This window comes from Hypanus sabinus, chromosome 14 (assembly GCF_030144855.1).
Source record: "Hypanus sabinus isolate sHypSab1 chromosome 14, sHypSab1.hap1, whole genome shotgun sequence".
NCBI classification, from domain to species: domain Eukaryota; kingdom Metazoa; phylum Chordata; class Chondrichthyes; order Myliobatiformes; family Dasyatidae; genus Hypanus; species Hypanus sabinus.
The window spans coordinates 97,324,481-97,350,552 of NC_082719.1; the positions used below are offsets into that span (position 1 = coordinate 97,324,481).

The window sequence follows — 26,072 nt, forward strand, 5'->3', positions numbered from 1 at the left end:
ACTACTGCCGGACATTCACTCTGCCCTTGCAAGTTGCAATTTATATCGTAGCAGTTTTATTTTCTCCTCAGAAAATTAGTGTTAGTAATATAAATAGTTTTGTAAAACAAAGAGCCTTTTTAACAATACTGATTGTTTTATTTTAAAACCTTTCTTTAAAATTATAAACACGAGATTCTGCATTTACTGGAAATCTTGAGTAGCACATACAAAATGCTGGAGGAATTCAGCAAGCCAGGAAGCATCTATGGGAGGGGAATAAACAGTTGATATTGTGTGCCCTGGTGAAGGGACTTGGCCCAAAGTATCAAGTGTTTATTCTTCTCCATAGATGCCGGCTGATTTGTTGAGACTTTCCAGAATTTTGTGTGTGTTGTTTTTTTTTATATAAGTTGTTAGCCTGGCTGAGGCTTTGGCTGGGCACAGGCACAAAGCTATCAGAAACTGTAAAGTTTGCTCAGAACACCCATGTCGCTATATGATTACGATGGGATAGGAAATACTGGAAGCTCTCCTTTAATTGTTTCTGGTTTAAGATCAATCTCTGATTATTCTCCTTTTGGATGTGGAGAGGATGTTTCCTCTGCGATGGCTTCTGATTTAAAATGGTGCTATTGAAGATGTGTGACAGTTTACTGGGATTTCAGAGGGCAAGAGATTGACTAAAAGCATTATTTATAACATCCTTTCTGAAGCAAATTGTGGCGCAATATCACTGCCGACAATAAGGAGCAGACAAAGAATTCTGAAAGATTTTTGGGCAAGATTTTCCCTTGAGGAAACCACGTTGACTACGGCCTGTTTTATCATGTGTCTCCAAGTGCCCTGAGTCCTATATACTGTATGTACTTCGATAATAAATTTACTTTGAACTTTGAAGAAGCTTTGTTAATCCCAAAGATTCAGAGTTCATTGTTCATCTGTATATTGAAACATACAGTGAAATGCATCACTCGCATCAACAACCAGCACATTATGGGACTTGGTCCAAAACATTGACTGTACACTTTTCCATAGGTACTGCCTGGCCTTTTGAGTTCCTCCAGCACTTTGTGTATGTTGCTTGGATTTCCAGCATGTCCAGATTTTCTCTTGTTTGTGGTCTAAGTGACATTGATTGTGAAATGATTTTTGGTGCCAGATGGGGTGGTTTGAGTAACCAAGAAACTGTTGATTTTCTGGGATTTTCATGCACAACCGTCTCTAGAATGTGCAGAGAATGGTGAGAGAGACAAAAAAAAATCCAGTGTGTGGCAGTTCCGTGTGCAAAAATGCCTCGTTAATGACAGGGGTCAGAGGAGGTGGCCAGAATGGTTAGAGCTGACAGGAAGGCGACAGTAGCTCAAATAACCATGTGCTACAACAATGGTGTGCAGAAGCACATCTTGAAGTGTATGGCCTACAGCAGGGGTGTCAAACTCATTTTAGGTCACGGGCCGGATTGGGCAAAATGCAACTTCATGCAGGTCGGATCAGTCGGGTGCGTGCGAACGCAGCTTTCATTGCCTCCGTTTTTTCAGCCTGTTCTCATGTGTCTCAGTCTCTGCTATAACTACAGTGTTTCACTTCACAAATTCCGTTTCTTATAAAGAAGACTGCTGAGCAAGCATTATTTTTATGATTGGTATTAACTTACAATCATAGGCTTCATATCGCCGGGCCATTAATAATTAAAATAATAGATCTATCTAAAATGATCTCGCGGGCCAGATATAATTGTACGCCGGGCCGGATATGGCCCGCGGGCCTTGAGTTTGACACCTATAGCCTACAGCAACAAAAGACGATGAAGATACACTCAGTAGCCACTTAGGTACAGGAGCTACCTAATAAAGTGGACAGTGTGTGTAGAAACAAAGTTCTTATTTAAGCCTTTCTAAACATTTACACCAAGATTTTTATGAACAGAAAGGGGTGTCAAAAAGTAATGTGGGTTTCCTTAAAGTATTCCATTTTGATGGGCAGGAGAAGAATAAGTTCCATCACAAAATATTGTAATCTTTGAGCTTTATAATTTAATATTTTATAATTTTACGATTTTAACTCGTGAAATGTGATTTGACCTTGTATTGTTCCCTTTGGTATTATCTATTTCCAAGGTGATCAACTTGATTTAAGTTTTATCTGAGTTTAATTCAACATGAAAAGGAAAATCTCTGTTAAAACTAATAGTTTGGAGAAACAAAACATTCAGTTTGGCAGCGTTTAATATACAAAATGTCTGTTGTTCAATAATACAAATTACTTCCTGAAATGATTAAGTTTCATGTTTTTGTTCTTAATCCTCATATCACCATGTACATGTGTTAAATTTAAGGTCAGAGTATGTACAAGAGTTTGGACAGTTTTAAATTATGTAAATGAAGAGGTTTATCAGCATATGAAATACCTTATGCCAAATAGTTTTATATACAATACTGTGCAAAAATTGGGTGGCGGGTGGAGGTATATCTCTGCCAAAGGAGGCGTATGGCGCTCCTTCCCTCCGCTAGCCTGCAGGGCACCCTTAGGAAAAGTGTAGCAACCTGCTCAGCCCCCGATCAAAGTCATGTGAAGAAATGGGAGCAGGTTGCAGATGGTCATAAGAGCAACTGGTGCCTATCACAAGTTGCAGTTATGCAACCATTGACACCAGGCAATCTCGTAGAGTATTGATAATAGCATGTGTCACCCATCTTGTAAAGGCACTGCCCAGAAGAAGGCAATGGCAAACCACTTCTGAGGAAAAATTTGCCAAGAACAATCATGGTCATGGAAAGACCATGTCCGCCACGTCATATGACACCACACATAACGAACAAATTGTGCAAAAACTCTCAGGCACGTGCAAAAAACTGTCCAAAGCAATAAGCTTTCAAAATAATGAAATGTTTCTAAATGTCAAAAAAATTACTATGAAGAGCAGTAAACAGTAAAAAAAAAACAATCAAATTAACGTTTGGTGAGACCACCTTTTGTCTTTAAAACTGTATCAGTTCTCTTAGGTACACTGTACTGCAGATGTTTAAGAAAATCAGCTATTAGGTTGCTCCAAGCATCATGAAGAACTTGCCACAGTTCTTCTGCAGAATTTGGCTGTCTCACTTGCTTCTGTTTCTCCAGGTAATCCCAGCCTCGATGATGTTGAGATCAGGGCTCTGTGGAGGCCACGCCATCAGAAACCATATAAAAAATCTTGGTCATCTCAGACTTTTGCACAGTACTATATGTAAATCAAAATAGCCTTGGAAGTGAAATGTTGTTAGTTTTAAAAACAGTTGGAAATGTGAATGAAATTAAGTGCACAGCTGAGATAGCTAGACAATGAAGCCCAAATGTTTTGCTGTCAAATCTAACAATCGTGTAAGAAACGCAATGACTGCTGTTGTCACTCATCTGTTTGCAACAATAAAGTCAGAAAATAAGACCATAGCTATAAACAAAATAAATATAAATTACACCACATTGAATTTAATGAATTTAAATGAATCAAACAAAAATTTAATGAATCAAGACAAATATTCTGAATTTTGGATAGATAATTTCAAACAGAAAATAGTAACTTATGCAAAGGTATGCATATATTATTCCATTTCCATACTCAAACCTCTATTTTTTTATTGTTTATAATTGTTGAATGTTTTGCTGCATGTCATGCCCTGACCAACACATCACAGCAAATTCCTAATACATGCAAATGTAAATGGCGAATAAAGTTGATCCTTGATCCAAGATACATGTTAAGTTACACACATTACATTGTCTGATAGTAACAAACTCTAATACTGTTCAGTTTATTCTTAAACAGTTCCTCCACAGTCAATATAGTTCCTTCACCAATTTGTGTATTTTACTTCAATTTATTTTTAACGGTGATCCGGAAGAGATTTGCATGATGTGATAGAGAATGGCTATTAGTGGTTGGCAGTAAATACTGTGTCACTTTATTTCAGGATACCACAGCGTCAGTGTTTACAATACACATTCAGTAGCCACTTTACCAGATACATCTGCTCGTTAATACCAATATCTAATCAGCCAATCATGTGGCAGCAACTCAATGCATTAAATCATGTAGACCATAATAATAAAATGCAAACTGAGTGTACATCTCCAAGCAGAGGGAGAAATGGGAATGGCAGACATCCACCAAAAACACTAAAGGACTCTAGCACTTTGAAAAAGTATTAATTATATTGTCACAGAATCCTGAATTTAGATTGACTTGAATCTTTAAGTAAATTCTCTGTCTTTACCGATAAGCACAGAATAACTAGAATCAACTCTTTTTCTGGGTTCGGGGCATTGTAGAGGACCTGGATAAGTAAAGGTCAAAGTACATCTTCAACATGGTACTTTAAGATTTCACACAGGTATAGAAACATCCAATCAATGTAAATTGCCTAAGAAGGCACAGCACAACTATATTTCTTCAATGGCTGCATAGCAAAGCAACACAAAACACGTAGTGCTTACACAAGCCAAATCTACCAAAATACAATCGATTTCAGAGACTTCAGAACAGAAATATGCTTCCTAAAAATGTACATTTTCAGCAAGATTTACAATTCACACATGGCCATTTTATAAACAAAGAATAACACCAATGTAATATCCCCTTTATGTGGATTTCACCTGTACATTATATTAAGTGGTCATTATTTAAACCAGTCACCATTATATCTGTACATTAACGTAATTATTAGGAAGGCAATTAAATCAGGTGCACAAAACTGCCTGACACACATGCTTTGGGAATCTCTCTAAAGATGCTACCTGACCTGTTGAGTTTCTCCAGAATTTTGTGTATGTATATCTGATACATTATTATACTAATGGTTTGAGTGGCTATTTGACTTTATCCCTAAGATGCCTGTAGATGTAAACTTCACTATATTCTTGGTGCACCTATTGCACTGACATAGTTATTAGGCCAGTAATTAAATTACGTGCACAGAATTGCCTATCAAGCTTGCTTTGAGATTAAATTTAGATATGTTCACCGATGTCCTTTTTAAAGTATTATGTTATAATAAAGGTTTCAGAACAGAATATCCTCTTTGTATCTAGCCCATTATCCTTCAAAACCATAGATGAAAAGGCACTGAACACAGAGGTGAAATTTTACAATTTATGCCTTTCAATTCTCCTGACTTTGCTACATATTTTCCAGTGAGCTGGATATGAGATATATAGCAGACCACATTGAGAAGTTTACATGAACATAGCTTCTATCGATCATTGATGGAGTGGACCCATTTATTTTGGGCAGAGACCCTGAGTCAAAGATAAGGATACCCATGCATCTGTAGATGTAATGCTAAAATACAACCGCATTAGACACTGGTGCTTATAAGCAAATATTATAAGCCAAGTAAAAGGGTTTATAAGGTAGCAAAAGTGAGTGGGAAGTTGGATGACTGGGATGTTTTTAGAATCTAATAAAAGGTAATTAAAAAAGCTATAGCAAGGGAAAAGATGAAATATGAGGGCAAAATAGCCGATAATGTAAAGCAAGATACTGAAAGTTTTTTCAGTTATATCTAGAGTAAAAAAGAGGTCCATGAGTGCCAGGGATTAGAAGTGAGTGTCATTGCTATTACAAATGAAAAAGTGCTAGGTAACTCAAAGGTCTTAAAGTGGATAAGTCACCTGGATCAGATGCACTACATCCCAGAGTCCTAAGAGAGGTTGCTGAAGAGATAACAAATGTTTGGTCATGATCTTTTAGAAATCACTTGATTCTGGCATGGTCCCGGAGGACTGGAAAATTGCAAATGTCACTCCACTGTTTAAGAAGGGAGGAAGGCAAAAGAAAGGAAATTATAGGCCAGTTAGCCTAACCTCAGTGGTTGAGAAAATGTTGGAGCCTATTATTAAGGATGAGGTTTCAGTGTACTTGGAAATTAATGATAAAAAAAGTCAAAGTTAGAATGGTTTCTATGAAGGGAAATCTTGCCTGACAAATCTGTTAGAATTCTTCAAGTAAGTAGCAAGCAGGGTGGACAAAAGAGAGGCAGTGAATATCATTTACATGGATTTTCAGAAGGCATTTAATAAAGTGCCACACATGAGGCTGCTTAACAAGGTAAAATACTATGGAAATAAACTGGTGTGTATAGAGGAATGGTTGACTGACAGGAGGCAGAGTGGCAATAAAGTGGGCCTTTTCTGGATGGCTGCCAGTGACTAGTGGTGTTCAGTATTGGGACCGCTACTTTTCACATTGTTTGTCAGTGATTTAGATAGTGGAATTGATGGCTTTGTGGCAAAAGTTTTCAGATGATAAAAAGAAAGGTGGAGGGGTAGGTAGTGGTGAGGAAGCAATGCGATTGTAAGAGGGCTTAGACAAATTGGAAGAATGAGCACAAAAGTGGCAGATGGAATAACAGTGTTGGGAAATATATGATGCTGCATTTTGGTAAAAGGAACAATAGTACAGACTATTAACTAAATGGGGAGAAAATTCAAATATCAGAGGTGCAGAAGGACTTAGGAGTCCTTGGGCAAGAACTCCAGAAGGTTAATTTACAGGTTGAGTCTGTGGTAAAAAAGGCAGATGCAATGTTGGCATTTATTTCAAGGGGAATAGATTATAAAAGCAATATGATAACAGTGAGGCTTTATAAGACACTAGTCAGGCTGCACTTGGAGTACTATCAACAGTTTGGGCCCCAAATCTCAAAAAGGATGTGTTGTCTTTGGAAAGCATCCAGAGTAGGTTCACAAGGATAATTCCAGGAATGAAGGTGTTAACCTGTGACCAGCAGCCTAGCAGCTTTGAGCCTGTACTCACTGGAATTTAGAAGAATGTGGTGGGGGGGGGGGGTATCTCTCTGAAACCTACCAAATATTGAAAGGACTAGATAGGCTGGATGTAGAGAGGATGCTTCCTGGGGTGGGAATATCCAGGACTAGAGGACACAGCCTCAAAATTGAAGGGCGACCTTTTAAAACAGAGGTAAGGAGGAATTTTTTTAGCCAGAGAGTAATGAATCCTTGGAATGTTCAGCCACAGACTGGGGTGGAGGCCAGGTCCATGGGTATATTTAAAACTAATGTTGTTAATTCCCTGATTGGTCAAGGCATCAAAGGAGATCACAAAAAGGCAAGTGCATGGGGTTGAGTGGGACCTGGGATCAGTCATGATGCAATGGCGGAGCAGACTTGATGGGCTGAAAGGATTAATTCTGCTCCTATGTCTTACGGTCTTCGATATATAGCTAGGGTGCCCAATACTTTTGCACTGTATTGTAACTTCAATTTACTGCTTGCAATTTACATAATTCCAGTATACTCTCTAACAACAAACATAAAAAGCATCGAGCTCATCAGAAGCAAAACTCATTGCCATTTACTGTACTGTGCAAAAGTCTTAGGCACCCTAGCTATATATATGCCCCTAACATTTTTGCACAGCACTGTAATCAACCCAGGGTCACTGACAATCCTCAGATGAGGGAATTTTGGCTCATTTTCTCCTTTTTAACCCAGGAAAAGAAAGTCAATTGCAAAACACCAAGTACTACAACCTTACTGTTTCAAATGGTGGATAAATTTGCAATTGAAAGTGAGCAAATGAATATATGAATACAGACTTGAAACGGAACAGTGATGGAGTAACAAAATCAATATTTATTGAAAAGTGCAGATGGTTTTGTATATAGAGTGAAATCGTACTAACAAAAGAATATCAACTGTTGAATATTATAAGTTTAATTCATAAATTTAGATTTTAGAAAGAAAAAAAATCCAATTTCATGCTGTTTCATCAGTTGAAAACTCATTCTGTTTGAGATTATGATGTAGCAAAAAGTGATCATAAATGTCATAAATAAAGCCGTATCAAACTGAAGATTTGATACTATTTCTATGCAAATCACAGTTTGAGTGTCATGCCTAATCTGGGGTGTAAAGGCACTGGAAGAATGGATAAATTTAAGAATGAGGAAGGAGGCTTATCAGCATCTGGGTTTCATTTTACTCGTTAAAGTCAAACGGTGACCTTATGAAATTATTGAAAATTAGGAAAGATTTTTATAAGGACAATTTAAAAGAAAATAAAAGCTGCAATAATTAAACATACAGTTCTGGTGAAGGGTCTTGGCCTGAAATATTGTCTGCTTATTCATCTCCACAGATGCTACCTGACTTGCTGAGTTCCTCCAAAATTTTGTGATGTTGCTCAAGATTTCCAACATTTGCAGAATCTCTTGTGTTTACTACATCTTTATTGTAACTGAGGAATAAAGTTAAAACTGAGTTCAAATTCTAATATCAAACAGGATAGCCAGTTCAGATGTTAATTTCTATATATTATCATTCATCAAATAACAGAACTTTTTTAAATTTTGTGTCAAGTTAGTTGCCAAGGAGCTGCTCTTCAGTGTTGGCTATAGCTCTTACTGTTAATAGTAACATATAAGAACGACAATATAAGACAGCTGTGAGAAATGAGGAACTGTTGCGTATTAGTTCTTGTGGGAACAAGGCTACATGGACAACATCCATGCACCATTAATCTGCAGGTTATCGTAACTATATATCTTGGGTGCTGTGTGTGATTGTATGTACTGTTTTATGCAACTTGGTCCCAGAGGAACATTGATTCATTTAGCTGTACACATGTGTATGGTAGAATGACAGTTGAACTTGAACTTGATAGTGTTTCCCGAGTTAGACCACTGAGGAATTACATTGATAGTGAGATGGGTCAGTTCACATTGTGGATGCAGCAGCTACCAAACTACTCTCAAGAGTTGATAGTGGTGAAACCCAGATTTTCAACTTTAGACCCGAAAACACACGAGCAGAATTAGGCCATTTGGCCTATCAAATCTGCTCCACCATTGAAACATGGCTGATATATTACCCCTCTCAACCCCATTCTCCTGCCTTCTCCCTGCAACATTCCCTTATTGATTAAGTAACTATCAACCTATGTTTTAAATATACTCAATGACCTGGCCTGCACATTGTCTGTGGCAATGAATTCCACAGATTCAGCACTGCCTGACTAAAGGGAATCCTCCTCATCCCTGTTCAAAAGATAAGTTCTCACATTCCGAGGCTACCCCCACATTCTAATCAATTCCTGCCCCCCCATCCAGATTCTCCTTGCCACTTACACTGTGGGGTAGGGGATCCCAACCTTCTTTATGCCATGGACCAATGCCATTAAGCAAGGAGTCCATGGACCCCAGCTCTACAGCTACTTTATTAATAAAGCAAGTTGTATATCAATAAGAGTAAAATTATAACTGGAGGAACATATCTTCAGTGAGAGACAGCATTACAAAAGACAGAACATAAATCCCTTTTATTCCTGCTCCAAACATACAAGAATACACCTAAGTGCATCATGTTACATTGCACTTCCAGTTCCTTGACAGAATTGGCTAATATCATAATGTGCAGAATCATTGATAGTAATGTCGTTCAAAGCTTGCTCATTCTTACTGGCCCGGGTCTTTGCTTAGTTGAAATCTTTAGCTAAAGCAGAGCACCATCATGATGATACGTGGTGAACTGTTTTCTCAGTCAGTCAGACTATTCTTAATGAGGATAAATTCCCCAACTTTGGCCATTCTTGCCCTAGATTGTGCCTTTTCTTCTCTCTTGAAGAGGGCCCAAGTTTTAATTAGAAGCATGAGATGTAATAACTTGGACTTAGAATCACAAAAGGGAGAGAATGATGTGCAAACCTAAAGAAACAATTCTTGAATCATTGATGACTGGAATATGCAAATATCTAGGTTTAAATATTGGACAACTATTTCACTTAGTCACAAAAACCCACAGAAAGTTGACATTACAAACTATAAACTTTATGAAAACAAATCTACACGTAAGTAATTTAATGTAAACATTAACCAGCATTGCAAACAACATACATATTTTTATTGGTCTACTGTTTCATGGGATTACGGCGGCAACTTCAGACGATAAATCGATGCTCTTTCCCGTCGTGCGCCATGAGGATGACGTTGCGGTTGGAGGTCCAGATCAGGCGCGCCAGTTTCAGTGCATTCTGTGAACCTGGAGAAATGGGATGAACAGGAGGCACCTGGTAGGTTTTCATACATCGGAGTTGAGGGGCTGAATTCAACATCCCAATACTTCCCAACAGTGATGTGTTCATCTGTAAAGTAGGAAAAGGTGTGAACTAGAATGTATATGCAAAACAAAACAATATTTTCTAAACCGAGTTAGATAAGACCAGCAGACATGGGAGCATAATTATGTCATTTGGCTGATCAAAAGTGGTGGTTATGGCCCAGTCCATCACAGGAAAAGCCCTCCTCACCATGAGAACACTTTCAAAGAGTGCTGCCAGAAAAAAAGCAGCACGTATCTTCAAGGACTACCAGTATAAGGCTACGCTCTCTTCTCACTACTACCATCGGACAAGAAGTACAGGAGCCTTAGGTCCTACAGCATAAGGTTAAGGAACAGTTATTACCCTATAACCATCAGGCTCCTGAACCAGTGTGGGTAAATTACCTGCCTTCTTCCCGTGTCCCTTCATGCACTGACTAATCAAGAATCTCTTAACCTCTGCCTTAATATACCCAGTGATTTGACTTCCACAACCACCTATGGCAACAAATTCCATAGATTCACCACTCTCTGACTAAAGAACTTCCTTCTCCCGTTTGTTCTAAAAGGATGCCTCCCTATTCTGAGACTGTGTCCTCTGGTCTTAGACCACCACCATAGGCAACATCCTCTCCACATCCACTCTATCGAGGGATTTCAACATTTGATAGGTTTCAATGAGGTAACCCCTTTATGTATAGCTTTTCATAAATTCTATTGTATTTCTTTATTTTTCTGTAAATGCCTGCAAAAAGTTAGTCTCAAGGTAACATGATAATACATTTTTTTTGACATTAAAGTCTGTTCCTCCATTCGATATTGGCTGACTTACTTTCCTTCTCAGCCCCATGGAAAGTAATTAATTTCCTGCAAAATATCCAAGGAAGCAAGGCTTTTTTATTCCAGATTATTCCAGGCATCCTCTATATGCATGACTGTCACCATAATATCTGAAGTATGCAACCAAAATTTGCCACAGATTTTGATAAACTGGAACTGAAAGTGGTTCACTATCATGGGTACTAGGTGCAGTGACAAGCTTGTCATAGTTATAGAACACTGCAGCACAGAAACAGGCCCTTCAGCCCATCCGGTTTATGGCACTCCATGATTATGCCACATCCTACGCCATAGCCATCCATACCCCTCCCATCCATGTATTTATCCAAATTTCTCTCAAATGTTGAAATTGAACCTGTGTCCACCACTTCTGCTGGCAGCTGGTTTTACACTCTCACCTCCCTCTGAGTGTAGAAGTTCCCATTAAACGTTTCACCTTTTACCCTTAAGCCATTACTTCTTGTAGTCTCACCCAAGCTCAGTGGAAAAAGCCTGCTTGCATTTACCCTATTTATACCTTGTCATGCAATCTGTTCATACAGATCAATTCATTGCATAGTGCTCTGAGATTTTGCATTAACAGAATGCAGAATAAAGTGTAACAGGTGCAGAAAGAGTGCAAGACAGGTAGACAATGAGATGCAAGGTCATGACGAGAGATTATGAGGTCAAGAGTCACTGTAACTGTACAAGAGCTGCAATTATGGCAGAAATTCACTTCATCATTGTGCCCTGGTCCTAGTGTGGTTTGTTGTTAGTAGATGCCTAGAATACTGGAAGTTTTGGCTAAACTCTCCTCTACTCTGAATGCATCTTCATTCAATACCTGAAAATATATCATATATCCTGGAGTTCAGAGGTAGAGGGCGAGTCCAGGCCAGAGACTGGATGTTGTTTTAAGGTGGTACAAGATAAAGCAATAACAGAATGCAGAATAAATTGCAACAGCTACCGTGAAAGTACAGTGCAGGTAGACAATAAGATGCAAATTGTCAATTTGAAATTCTTTCACATTATCAACTACTCAAGGGAGAAAAGGCTCACTGCTCAATATGCAGAAAACCAAGTCTTGTTTCAGCAATTTGAATGAGTTGTCATTGTCTGGTTTTCTCCTAATTTTCCAACTGGGCAACAATACGAGAGATCTGTCAGCAGAAAATAAATGGTTTAGACTTAAAGAGTTAAATAAGTTAAATCTTATATCCTTTTAAGCCCTCCCCCACAAAAGAGGAAATGCACTCCAACCATATTAACTAAGGGAAATCTGAAGATCAAAGGAAAGGGCTTATGTACAGTACTGTGCAAAAGTCTTAGGCACATACAACAGTAACTGAGCTCGAGGACAGGGAAAACTTCAGAATTCAACAAAGAAAGATCAAGACTGACTACTTACTTTGTCCCTATGTATACACCAGCCCCGACCCACATTCTGCAACTTAGAGGCATGTATTTAAGGTGAGAGGGGGTAATTTCAAAAGAGATGTGAAGACCAAGTTTTTTTTTACAGAGCGGAAAGCACTGCCTGGGGTGGTGATGGAAGCTGACACATTAGAGACTTTTAAGAACCATTTCGATAGGCACAGCTGAGGTAGCAGAAATTATGCTGGGCAATAAGGGAACGGCAATGACACTAACCAAATATTTTGAGTTGCCTTCATGAAAACTAAAACAAATTGTTGGAAATACTGCAAAATAAGCTTAGAGAGAATAATGAGCTGAAAGAAATTAGCAATAGTGATATTTTACCAAGATGCATTTTCTTGCAAGAACCTTATGCCCCTCTATCCACCGAGTAGCCAAACTTTTTTTTTGTGTTTAGAGATACAGCGTACAACAAGCCCTTGCAGCTCAACATCACACATCAACCCACTTATTTAACCCTTAGACTAATCACACGACAATTTACAACTGGTATGTCTTTGGACTGTGGGAGGAAAACTACGCATTTACAGGGAGAATATTGAAATTCCTTGCAGATGACGCCAGAACTGAATTCTGAATCCTCATGCCCTGGTCAGTGATTTTATGAAGCTCTGTCATAAATGTACTTAATGAATGTGCCACTTGGAACGATAATTCAAAAAATTCACCATCCTCTCAGTGAAAAAGAATTCCCTCATCTTAGTTAAATGGCTGACCTTATTTAAATAAAGAAAGATTAGAAAGGCTAACTTTATTTGTCACATATACATCGATTATTGAAAGGCCTCAATAAAGTGGATGTGGAGGGGATGTTTCCTATAGTGGAGCAGTCTAGAACCAGAGGGCACAGCCTCAGAATAGAGGGATGTCCATTTAGAAAACAAATGAGGAGGAATTTCTTTAGCCAGAGGATGATGAATCTGTGGAATTCACTACCACAGACAGCTATGGAGGCCAAGTCATTGGGAATATTTAGAACGGAGGTTGATACGTTCTTGGTCAGTCAGGGTGTCAAAGGTTACAGGGAGAAGGTGGGAATGATGTTAATCAATCAGCCATGGTGGAGCAGACTCGATGGGCTGAATGGCATAATTCTGCTCCTATATCTTACGGTTTATGGAAACGTACGTTGGAATGCGTTGTTTGTATCAAATCAAATCAATGAGGATTGTGCTGGTCAGCCTGCAAATGTCGCCACACTTTCAGTACCAGCATAGCAAGTTCATAATTTACTAATCCTAACCATATGTCATTAGTGAATGGGACAAAACTGGAGCACCCAGAGGAAACCCACTTGGTCAAGGCAGGTGTAAGAAGATGAAGACCAAGGTGGTGAGTTCAGATTACCAGTTGGTTAGGTGGTAGATGAATATAAAAACATCCAAAAACTAGTCCCCTTCGCTCCATCCAAAGCAGAATTTTCCAGTGGCCAACTATTTTAATTCCAAACATGATTTCCATTCCAATATGTCGGTCCATGTCCTCACCTTCTGTCACAATGAGGCCACTCTTAGGTTGGAGGAGCAACACCTCTTATTCCATCTGGGAGCATCCAACCTGATCACATGAACATTGTTTTCTCTAATTTCTGGTAATTTCCCCCCATTCCCTTTTCTTCAATTCCTCTCTCTGGCTCCCCTCTTACCTCTTCTCTTCACTTGCCTATCACCTCCCTCTCGTGCCACTCCTCTTTCCCTTTCTCCCATGGTTCACTCTCCTCTCTGATCACATTCATTTCTTTCCAGCCCTTTATCTTTTCGACCTATCAGCTCCCAGTTTCTTACTTCATCCCCCACCTCTCCCACCCACCTGGCTTCACCTATCACCTTCCCACTTGCAATCCTTCCTCTCCTCCATCTTCTGATTCTGTTTTTTCCCCTCCCTCCTTTTCATTGCTGTCTCAGCCTACAATGTCAGCTGTTCATTCAATTCCATGCAAGCTGCCTGACCTGCTGTACTCCTCCAGCTTTTTGTCTGTGTTGCTCTGGATTTCCAGCATCTGCACAACCTTTTGTGGTTACCGCTTCTATTTCTACTTAGCTCAGCAGTGTTTAGAAGACTGGTATTCATTTTGATGCCGGCTGCTAATATTCTTGAAACTTTGCTAAATACTGTATGTAGTGTTATTGAAGTGTTGAACACTGTGGGCATTCTATGTTGGCATCGGAACCTGTGATGAAACTTGAAGGCTGCCCCCAGCACTTCCTTGGGTACATTGGTTGTTTGCACAAATGATGCATTTCACTATATGTTTTGATATACATGTCATAAAAAATCTGAATCTGAACAGTGGTGCAGTCAGGCTTTTGTATTATCTGCCCAATGGGAAAGAAGAGAAGAGAGAATGTCAGGGGTGTGTGGCATTTTTGACTATGCGCTTTACGGAGGCAGTGAAGCATATAGACTGTCCAGCAAGGGGAGACTGGTTCCTGCAACAGACTGAGCTGTGTCCACACTCTCTGCAAATGCTTACGGTCACTTGCAGAGCAGTTGCCATATAGAATGTTATGAATCCAGACAGAATGCTTTCTATAATGCGACAATAAACATTGGTAAAGATCATCAGGGATATACTTAATTTCTTTAGAATCCTGCGGTACTAATGGAAGTGAACATTTTTGGCCTTGACATCAATGTGGATGGACATCACTGTCCCCTGCAAGCTGTGCGGCTGCGTGGCTGCACAGTAACAGAAACGCTCCTGTGCACATAGCCTTTGTTACCACACAGCTAGAATTGGATTAGGCAAGAAAAAGTTTATGAAATTTGAAATATTTTCTTTGCTGTGCTGGATTTCATTTTACCTTTCAATTAATAAATAAGATCAATAGAATGTGATTTTTCAATTTTCATTCTAAGTATTCATAGCGTGTACATTACAAAAAAAATTTAAATGCCATGCAGCTTTCAGGCCATGTAAAATATTTCTGCACAGCTGTAATAAAAAATTAAGGGAACATTGTTGGACGTGCTGTTGCTTTATTTCATGTAGATTCATCAACATTTTAGATGACTAATGCTACTGTGTTTTTTTTTAATATTAATAATGAAACAGAATATTGCCTGAGGTCACATTTTAAAAGCATGTGATCTGCTGTATATGAGAGTGCAGCAACCTTGGCTGTCTTTGTAAAGAGGCCCAAAGATTCACATAAAGAACACTTTGAGAGGGGCAAAAAGCAGTTTAGGGTCTGGTTTTCAAGTCAAAATAACAACTACTCCAACAAACATTCACTCTAATTTAAATGGTGACTTGTGATTTAATTCGTATCATTATTTCTGAGGAAATTGTCTTAGGTTTTATGTATTTTATTAATTCATCTGTACTGTGAAGCCATCAACATTTCTTAGCTTCACTTGTTGGCAGAGACAATGAGCTGATGAACAGCGAGCAAGAGATGAGAAGTGACTGATCGATTAAAGACAAGTTGAAAAGAAGGTGTAAATTTTATGTTGAAATCACAGTAATGATCACTACTGGGAATTGGAATGTTTGGAAAAGAATCTTAATTTAAAAGTACAATTTTTAATTAGACAAATGATTTATTAAACAAGCTCTCTCCAGGATTTATAGGAATCAGGAATTAACTTGCCTTCTGTATCTTTTAAATCTTTGAAAAATTATTGCTATTCATCTGTTCAGGGGCATAATAGTTGAGCCCAATCCATCAGCAGAATTGCAGAGGCCAAATGAAATAGCAAATTCAGCAATGTCCCTGGATCTATCACAGTACTGAGCAGGTCTGTATGGGTCAGTAAAACATCCTAGAGTGAATTTCTTCACAAGACTTGTGAACTGCAAGATAAATTTGAGCTGATGTAATTGTGGCCATTTGATTTCATCTACCAAAACACTAAGTCTACCAGTGAAGGATTCAACTGCTTCTTAAATGGGTCCAGTATTGGGATTTGGAGATTGTGATGGATGAGTCTGGGACACTAGATGATTCTGTGAGTGCAACCAAGTCATCTTGCTGCTTGATTAATCTGTCGGACTATCCTTTTAATTAAGACACTGGCCCCATCTATCCCTGAGAAGGGCGTTGTAAGGTTGACCTGGCTTGGAGAAAAGACTTTGCTATGTCTGAAAATGGTTAATATTATGAAGTGAGACCTGTTTTATTCTCATTATGTCCGGACTTCTTGAAATAATTTTATAATTTGCGAGGTTATCACAAAGAGCAGTTGAAAGTCCAGTAGTTTGCTGGCTGTCATAAGAATCATAGAGCACTACAGCACAGAAACAGGCCCTTTGGCCCATCTAGTCCATGCTAAACTATTATTATATCTAGTCTCATTGACCTGCACCTGCACCATAGCCCTCCATATCCTTCCCATCCATGTATTTATCTAAATTTCTCTTAAATGTTGAAATCGAACCTGCATCTACCAGTCTTCCAGTCCTGCTGACGGGTCTTGGCCAACGTCAACTGTACTCATTTTCCTAGATGCTGCCTGGCCTGCTGAGTTTCTCCAGCATTTTATGTGTGTTGCTTAGATTTCCAGCACCTGCAGATTTTCTCTTGTTTATGACTTTATCTACCACTTCTGTTGGCAGTTCACTCTACACTCTCCCCATCCTTTGAATGTTTCCCCTCATGTTTCCCTTAAACATTTCCCCTTTCATGCTTAACCTATGGCTTCTAGTTCTAATCTCATTCAGCCTCAGTGGAAAAAGCCTGCTTGTATTTACCCTATCTAGATATACCCCTTATAATTTCACGTACTGTTCCTCTATCAAATATCCCATTCACCTACTCTCCAGAGAATAAAATCCTAATCGATTCAACTTTTCTCTTTAATTCAGTTCCTCATGTCCCAGCAATATCCTTGTAAATTTTCTTTGCACTCTTTCAGTCACACTGACATCTTTCCTGTAAGTAGGTGACACAATAGTTCAAATTTGCCTACACCACTGTCTTATACAGTTTCAACATAACATCCCAATTGTACTCAGAACTTTGAATTATGAAGGCCAATGTGCTAAAAGCTCTCTATGTGAGTCTATCTACCTGTGACACAACTTTCAAGGTACTATGTTTTTATTGCAGGTGCGTGACCAAGTATAGTTATCATTATAGGTCATTATTAAGTCTATGTGTTTTCCAAAATAACTGAAATGGAATCAGAATCGGGTTTACTATCATTGGCATATCTTGTGAAATTTGTTGTTTCGTGGCGGCAGTACACTGCATAACATAATAATAAAGAAACTATAAATTACAAAAGAGGTATGTATTAAAAATTAAAGTAACTAAGTAATGTAAAAAGAGAACAAAAAAAGAATAAAAGTTAGTGAGGTCGTTTTCATGGGTTCATTGTCTATTTAGAAATCTGACAGAAGTGGGAAGAAGCTGTTCTTGAATCACTGAGTGTATTGTCTTCTGGCTCCTGTACCTCCTTCCTTGATGGTAGCAAAGAGAAGGGGGGGGGGGGGGGGTTCTTAATAATGGATGCTGCCTCTTTGAAGGTATCCTCGATGTGGAGGCTAGTGCCCTTGATGGAGCTGGCTGAGTTTACAACTTTCTGCAATGTAGTGAATTACATGGAGAAATCCACTAATGCTCTTATGCAGGGCTTGTAATGAAGATCTCAATTTTCATGGGATTCTCAACAAAACGATGCCCTTCAGTACTGTTTTAACTCTACTATAAAGTGGCCATACATTTTCTAGTCTCTTCTCAAAATATTTTTTTTCCAAGAGCAGTAAGTTTTTTTTTAACAGCTGTACAAAGCTGACTAAGAAATAGCCAGTCAAGTTAATTCAATTAATCCCCACCTAGTGTAAACAAATAGAGGAAATAGTGAACTTACTTCTAGCCAACAAAAAAGTATGAGCAAGTTAGTACAATTTGCAGTTTTTGTGTGCCAGTGTTACCTAATGGTAAGTTGGTGTGTACAGAATATACAGTATACTCAGAATGGTTTGATATCAGATTTTCCCCTGACTTTGGCAATATTTCAAGGTGTAATATATAAAAGTCCAAATCCATAGGGTTTGAGCTTTGACTTAGTTGCAACAAATAACCTGCCACATCATTATCATTATGTGCCATGTCATATGATAAGGGTGACCATGGTCTATGACCATGATTGTTCTTGGCAAAGTTTTCAACAGAACTGTTTTGCCATTTCCTTCTTCTGGGCAGTGTCTTTACAAGATGGATGATCCCAGCCATTAGCAATACTCTTCCGAGATTGACTGCCTGGCACCAGTGTTAGCATAACCAGGACTTGTGACCTGCACCAGCAGCTCATACAACCATCCACCACCTGCTCCAATGGCTTTACGTGACCCTGATCAGGGGGCTAAGCAGGTGCAATAATTTGCTCAAGGGTGACCTGCAGGCTAGCAGAGGGAGGAAGCACCTTACACCCCCTATGGTAGAAATGTATCTCCCCCTGCCAGCTGACACTGCCACAGTAAAAACAAATAAGATAATACTTGTACCACCTTGAGGAAAAGTGCAACCTTCCAACTGGGATCAAGCATCATTTTTAAGACCTATTAATAAGATTATAAGATAGAGGAGCAGAATTAGGCCAATTGGTACCAGTGACTCTGTTCTGCCATTCTATCATTGCTGAATTAATTTTCTCTCCCCTTCTCCCCTTACCTTTGGTAATCAAGAACCGAATAACCTCCACTTTAAATATACCCAATGATTTGCTCTCCACAGCCGTTTGTAGCAATAAATTCTACAGATTCACCACTCTCTGGATAAAGAAATTCCTCCTTAACTCATTTGCGTTTCTATTCTGAGTCTGTACTTTCTGATCCTACAATCTTCCACCAATGAAAACATTCTCTCCATGTCCAGTCTGTCTGGGCTTTTCAATACTCAGTAGGTTTCAATAAGATCCTCCCTCATTCTTCTAGATTCCAGTGAGTACAGGCACGAAGCCATCAGACCTCCTTATATATTAACCCTTTCATATCTGAGAATATTCTCATGAATATCCTCTGGACCCTCTCCAATTCCAGCACATCCTTTCTTAGATATAAAACCCAAATCTAAGAAAGACTGATAGAGCATTTATTTGCCTATAATACTACTTAGGACATCTATACAGATTTATGCAAAGACCCAATCTATTTAAATGTAATGCTTCATTTTGCCTGCAAAAAAAAGCTATTAGTAATTTTCAATTTGCTGTTCTGTTTGAATCAATCTAGTCTTATAGCTTACTGTATATCTTCTGTATGGATATTTACCTGATTTCAATTTCAAGAAATTCTCACTGTTTAAGCAAAACATACAGAATCAAGAGATAATGTATTGGCATACCTGCCAGAAAGAGATGTGACTGTCAGCATTGGAATACGTAGCTAGATACCGTCCATCAGGCGCGAAGGATACAGCAGTTATTGGTCCACTGTGGCCATGAATGATCTGTCAGGGAGAAAGTGGATAGAAAGTGCTGAGTTTTGTGACTTTGATGCCTCAAACATGTTTGTAAGGAAAACACAACAATTAAGCTGCTTTACAGGACAGAAACAGATTTAATAAAATACTTTTATTTCATGTAAAGCAAGCCTTCTATGGAATGTAAGGCTATTCTTAATAACTGATCCAACATTAGCTGGAATTAAGAGAGTAAGTTTTGTTTGGCAAATCGTTTTATCATTTTTTAAATACTCACTCACTGATTAGATCAGCCGTGAATGAGTTTGTAACATTTAAACCACACAAATTTCAGAGTATCAATTGAGACACTCCTGATGCTGATGAAGAATGACTTAAGCCAGATTAATACAAAATAAAGGAACGCAAAGGAGGGAACCTAGATTTCATGTTATTAATTGGATGAGTTTCTATGAATATACTCACTAGTATCACTGGGCAGGAGGTACAGAAGCCTTAGATTCCACACTACCAGGTTTTGTAGCAGTTGTTAACTTTCAATCAGCATAGATAATTTCACTCACTTTAACTCTGAACTGATTACCTACAGACTATCTTTCACCCCTGGTGGTGCGTTCCACGCATCTATTACACTCTGTAAAAAAACGTTTCAAACATTCTCCTATACTTTCCTCCAAACACCTTAAATTTATGACCCTTCATAACTTTAGCAATAGTGTAGTGGTTAGCACAACGCTTTACAGTTAAAGTGACCCAGGTTCAACTTGTGCCACTGCCTGTAAGGAGTTTGCATGTTCTTTATGTGACCGTATGGGTTTATTCTAAGTACTCCGGTTATCTCCCACAGTCAAAGACATACAGTTTGGTAGTTAATTGGTCATTGTAAGTTGTCTTGTGATTAGGCTAGGATAAATTGGGCGATTGCTGGGCAGCGTAGCTTGAAGAGCCAGAAGTGCTGTGTCCCAATAAATACAAATGTTTGTAGATAAAAAATAAATATTCGTCATATCTGTGTAACTAAAAAGCAGTTCTGTTTTCCTATCCTTCCTACCTAAGCAGATAACTTTAAATTTCTCTGTAACCCCTTCCAGCTGCCAAATTATTGTCTCAGCATCTCTGTATCATCAGCAAACAATACACTTGGTCCAAAAGACTATAAGACATAGGAGCAGAATTAGGCCAAATGATAGATAGATAGATAGATAGATACTTTATTCATCCCCAAGGGGAAATTCAACATTTTTTAAAAAGTTCTTAAATAGTTTACTAGTTTAATTGTCCCATCAAGTTTGGACTGTCATTCAGTCATGGCTTACTTAATTTCCCTCTCAACACCATTCTCCTGCCTTTTCCTCATAACCTTTGACTCCCTTACTAATCAAAAACATATTAACCTCATCCTTACTATGCTACCACAACTCCTCTGGGCACCACTGTAGCATATCAGTCAACACAATGCCATTACAGATTTTGGGGCTCGGAGTTTAATTCTAGTACTGTCTGTACAGAGTTTCTATGTTTTGTCTGTAACTTCATGGGTATCCCCCAGGTGCACCAGTTTTCTCCCATGGTTTAAAGACATAACGGTTAGTAGTCTTTAATTGGTCATTGTAAATTGTCCTGTGATTGTGCTCGGGTTAAACAGGTGGCTCGCTGGGCCTCCAAACTCCTTAAAATTATGTCCCTCATATTAGCTATTTCTATCCTTGCTAAAAGTCTCTGGCTATCTAATCGATCTATGCTTCTTATCATCTTGATCAAAGAGAAAAGCCTTAGCTTATTCAACCCTTCCTAATTACACATGCTCTCTAATCCAACAGCATCCTGGTAAATCTCCCCTGCACCCTCTCTTTCACTTCCACATCCTATCTATAATGAGATGACCAGTCCTGAACACAATATTCTAAGTGTGGTCCAGCCAAAGTTTTATAGAGTTGCAAAATTACCTCACAAAATATAATGGAAAACTCTTTATCTGCTAGGGCAAGTCAGCTGTAATGAGATGCTAAAAAATCAACAGCATGCAGAACTAAAGCAGCCAGCTTGATTAGCATTCCACCCACCCCTTACGCATTATACCATCCACTGACTCCACATCATGGCTGTAAGGTACACCATTTGGTGAAAGATAGGCAATATATATGTTCAAGTCACAGGAAATACTGTATGACTTGGAAGGAAAATAGCCAAAAATAACTCGACAGTAGTGCAATTTAAAATACTATATCAAGATTCAAGATTGTTTAATGTAATTTCCAGTACACAAGTATAAAGGAGAACAAAGTAATTGTTACTCTGAATAATTATTGTTCAACAATAATTCTTGACAAATTGTTTCAGCTAGTGCATGAGAAGGCTTCCAGCTTTACTCTTAACCGTAATGTGATAAAGATCTCAGGGCAGGGAAACAAGATGAGTCAGAGTTTCCATCATTGATCATTATCCGATGACCCTTCAGATTGTAAAGAGGCAAAATGAGCTATGATGGTTTCCAGGATTCCATGGTTTGATCAGGAACCTCAGAACTCTCAAAAATGGAGGGAGAACATGTTTTACTCAATCCTCAGGGGAATGCCAAAGAAGGAGATCACTTCCTGATAGTCAATGCTAATTTTGAATAGTATCAGAAGACTGCTGACAAGACTGAGTAATGTTTCCCACCAAAAGATCAGGATCTTCAAGATACTTGGAGATAATAAATAGCAGCAAATATTTCAAATGTTTTCTTGCAAACTTCTACAGATGTACTGTGGAGAGCATTTTGATTGTTTTTATCACCGTCTGGCATGGAGAGGCCAATGCGCAGGATGGAAAAAGGTGCAAAGAGTTGCAAACTCAGCCATCTTTATAATGGGCATAACCTCTCCAGCACTGAGGACACTTCAAAAGGTGATGCTTCAAAAATGGAGCATCCACCATTCCAGACCGCCATCACCCTGGACATGTCCACTTCTCATTCCTAACATCAAGGAGAAGATACAGGAGCCTGAAAACATACACTCAACAGTTCAGACACAGCTTCTTCCCATCTGCCATCAGATTTCTGAATGGATAACGAATCAACCCATGAACATAAACCTCACTACTTTCTTTTTCTTCTCTTTTTGCACTGGAGGCTGTAGGAGGATGAAGGATCCTACAGAAAATCTTAGCAATTCTGGACAATATTTCTCACCCTCTACATGCCACCTTGGCTGAACAGAGGAGCATTCTTTCTAATAGACTAAGATAACTGCACTGCTCCAAAGGGCGCTATATGAGGTCATTCTCACCTTCAGCCATTAGACTCTATAATGAGTCAAGCTATAGCCAGGGAAGTGATGACCCCCTCCAGTTAGACTGCTTGAGGTAACTTATTTTTTATTCTTTCTCACTTCTCTTCTAATATTTGTATATTTGAATATCTGTGCACCTGTATTGTTACTGTGACAATGTAATTTCCTTTGGGATCAATAAGGTATTTATCTACTTACTCAATTTAATTTTTATATATATTCCTTATTGTTAACTATTTTTAAAATTATATTTGCCATGTATTGCTGCCTTAAAGCAACACATTTCACAACCTATACCAGTGATATTAAACCTGATTGTGAAATATTTTAAAACTGATCCATATTAAGATATGGAAAATACCCTGAAGTGAAAAGATACCAATTTCTTCTGAAGTAATACTTTTACTGAGAGGGAGCCTCAGGACTTACACCACCAGGTTCAGGAACAGTTATTACCCCTCAGCCTTCAGGCTCTTGAATCAGTCGGAATAACTTGACTTGCCCCATCACTGAACTGTCCCCACAACTGACTCACTTTCCAGACTCTTCATCTTAAGTTCTTGATATTTATTGCTTATTTATTATAATAATAATAATAATAATAATAATTATTATTATTATTATTATTATGTTTGATATTTGCACATTTTGTTGTCTTTGCACACTGGTTGTTTGTCCATCTGCTTGGGTGTGGTCTTTCATTATTTCTTGGATTTACTGAATATGCCCACAAGAAAACAAATCTCAGTGTTGTATACAGTGACATAAATGTACTTATATAATAAATTTACTTTGAACTTTGAATTTTGAAAATCTGTTAGTTGATTTTTGAGCTCAAAAAATGGGGATGTTTTGATGCTGGCAAACGCTCTGAACAAGAAGTGACCTTGAGCATCAGTTTATGAAATACATTCATCACTAAAACTGCAGACTGTCTGTCAATATCTGTCTCTCATTTGTTGAGAGTCCCCCCCGCTGAGCTTGCCTCATATCGCATCCCGTTTTTGCTTCCTGTGTTCATGACAGTTTGGAAGACGAAACAGCCATATTGTAGAAAAATGTAAGGTGACAGATGTAGCCTGTGAAACACAGTGAAATCTGTCAATAATCCCCGGCCATGGGTCTCACTAGCAGTAGTTTACTTTTTTGAACCGGGTCTGACGTACCACCACTCTTGCATCATTGTTCTTCTACCACCCTTTGGAGGTCAATGAATTCAGTGGAAGGGCACATTTCAAGGATCAAGATCTACTTTATTCACCATATACATGTACATGTTTTCGGGATTGGCAGTATGTTGGCACTACATGCACTGAGAAACAACATTCAACAATTCTAAAGAAAATAAAATGTAAAGTTAAAGGTTACATTATGGACATGGAATAAAATGTGCATACATTAATACCAGTTAATAGCATTATAAAAATGGTTTAAAGTGTTTACAGTGCAGTGCAGTGATGGGGGTTCAATAGATAGAGGTGGGGGCTAATAAGAATGTTTGATCAGATTATCTGCTTGGGGAAATAAACTTTTAACATGATATTATGTTGCTTCCAGAAGAAATAAAACACTTTTGGAGAAGTCAGTTTGAATCGTGGGTAGCGTCTTCAATAATTTTCTGTCCACTTCTTTGTCCTGGACACATACAGGTCCTGCAGTGATGGTAATCTGCAGCCAATAACCTTTTCTATTGTCCTGATAGTTCACCATAGTCTTTGTATATTGTGAGAGGATGCTACACCAAACCAGACAGCAATGTCTGATGTGAGGCTTCTCTCTATGATGGCAGTGTAGATTCTACACCAGTATCTTCTGGAGAAAATGGAGTTTTCCCAACTGCCAGAAGAAGAACATTTTCTGCCCAGCCTTTTTTCTTAATGAGAGATATGGTTTTCCTACATAAGGTTCTTTTTTTAACAAAAGTACTTATCTCTCTTCTTTTATTTTTATGCAATTTCATTTGACATCAAATATTTAACAATTTAACACCCACCTTTGTGTTTTGTTGACTGACAGATGTTTCAAGACTCAGTATTCTGTAATCTTACATATTACAAGTCCAACTATAAAGTAGGATTACTCTGTTTTTGGGTTATCTATGCATGTGTACGTTCTTGAAGACAACAAATCATCTGTTATAAAATCTTAAGAGTAACAGAACTATACAGCAAAAGGCCATTCAGCCCAATTGTGAATGCTAGCCAGTGGGTACCCTTCCATAGTTGTCCAATGATTGTCACCTTGTCGCAGTGGGTGGGGGGGGGGGGTTGTGGGCTCTTGGTATCCTGGGGATGAAGCCATTTAAGGCTCTGCTTTTGGTGTTAAGGTTAAGGGGAAGGACCCAGACAAACAGCAATCTAATCAAGACCTGAATGGTGGAGCTGGCAGAAGATAACACATCACAACAGCAGTGAAGGCTGCAGCAGTGAAGAGTCCCCAGTCATCTTGCATTCTGTATCACCGGACCCTGATCTGTCAAGAACCATGAGGTGGCTTCCCATGTATCAACCTCCCCACGTTAAACAAGATCACATACAGGGGTTCTCCATTAAGGAAATTCGCCCTCTACAGCCACCTGTAGACCCAAAAATAGATATTTCCTTTGGAGAACAGCATGTTAGACTTGACTGATTGCAATACTCCCCTTCCATATTAATCCCATCTTCCAGTAGTTGCTCTATAACTCGCTATTCCCAGGTGGATCTAATGCTCATCTTCATCCTTTGTAATGCGGTCAGTGAGTAGATTCATCCACTCTTCCATGTTAGTTAAAGTGAGCTGGAGCTTTACTCTTTGGAGTGAAGGAGGATGAGAGATGACTTGATTGAGGTGTACAAGGCATAGATCAAGTGGACAGCCAAAGACTTTTACTAGGATTGAAATGGCTAATATGAAAGGGCATATCTTTAAGGTGACTGAAGGTAAGTATAAGGGGATGCCAGAGGAGGAGCTAGAGGCATTAGAGGGTGTTTAACAGATTCTTTGATAGGCACATGGATGAAGGAAAAATGGAAGACAAGGGTTAGAACCATTAAATAGTTGGCACCACTTGTTTGCTAAAAAGGCCTGTAATGGCTGTAATATTCTACAC

General features: G+C 38.7%; 1 protein-coding gene across 2 annotated transcripts in view; it reads right to left on the reverse strand.

Moving 5' to 3' along the window:
- Nucleotides 1-3,410: 3,410 nt before the first annotated feature.
- LOC132405011 (WD repeat-containing protein 7) overlaps nucleotides 3,411-26,072 on the reverse strand; it is a 574,145-nt gene continuing 551,483 nt past the window's right edge. For both annotated transcript variants that reach the window (XM_059989685.1, XM_059989684.1), the window contains 2 exons: nucleotides 19,629-19,733; nucleotides 3,411-10,120 (listed from right to left, as the gene is read on the reverse strand). In XM_059989685.1, the coding sequence (XP_059845668.1) occupies nucleotides 9,917-10,120; nucleotides 19,629-19,733 (309 nt within the window). In that variant the 3' untranslated portion in view covers nucleotides 3,411-9,916. The remainder of the gene's footprint in view (nucleotides 10,121-19,628; nucleotides 19,734-26,072) is intronic.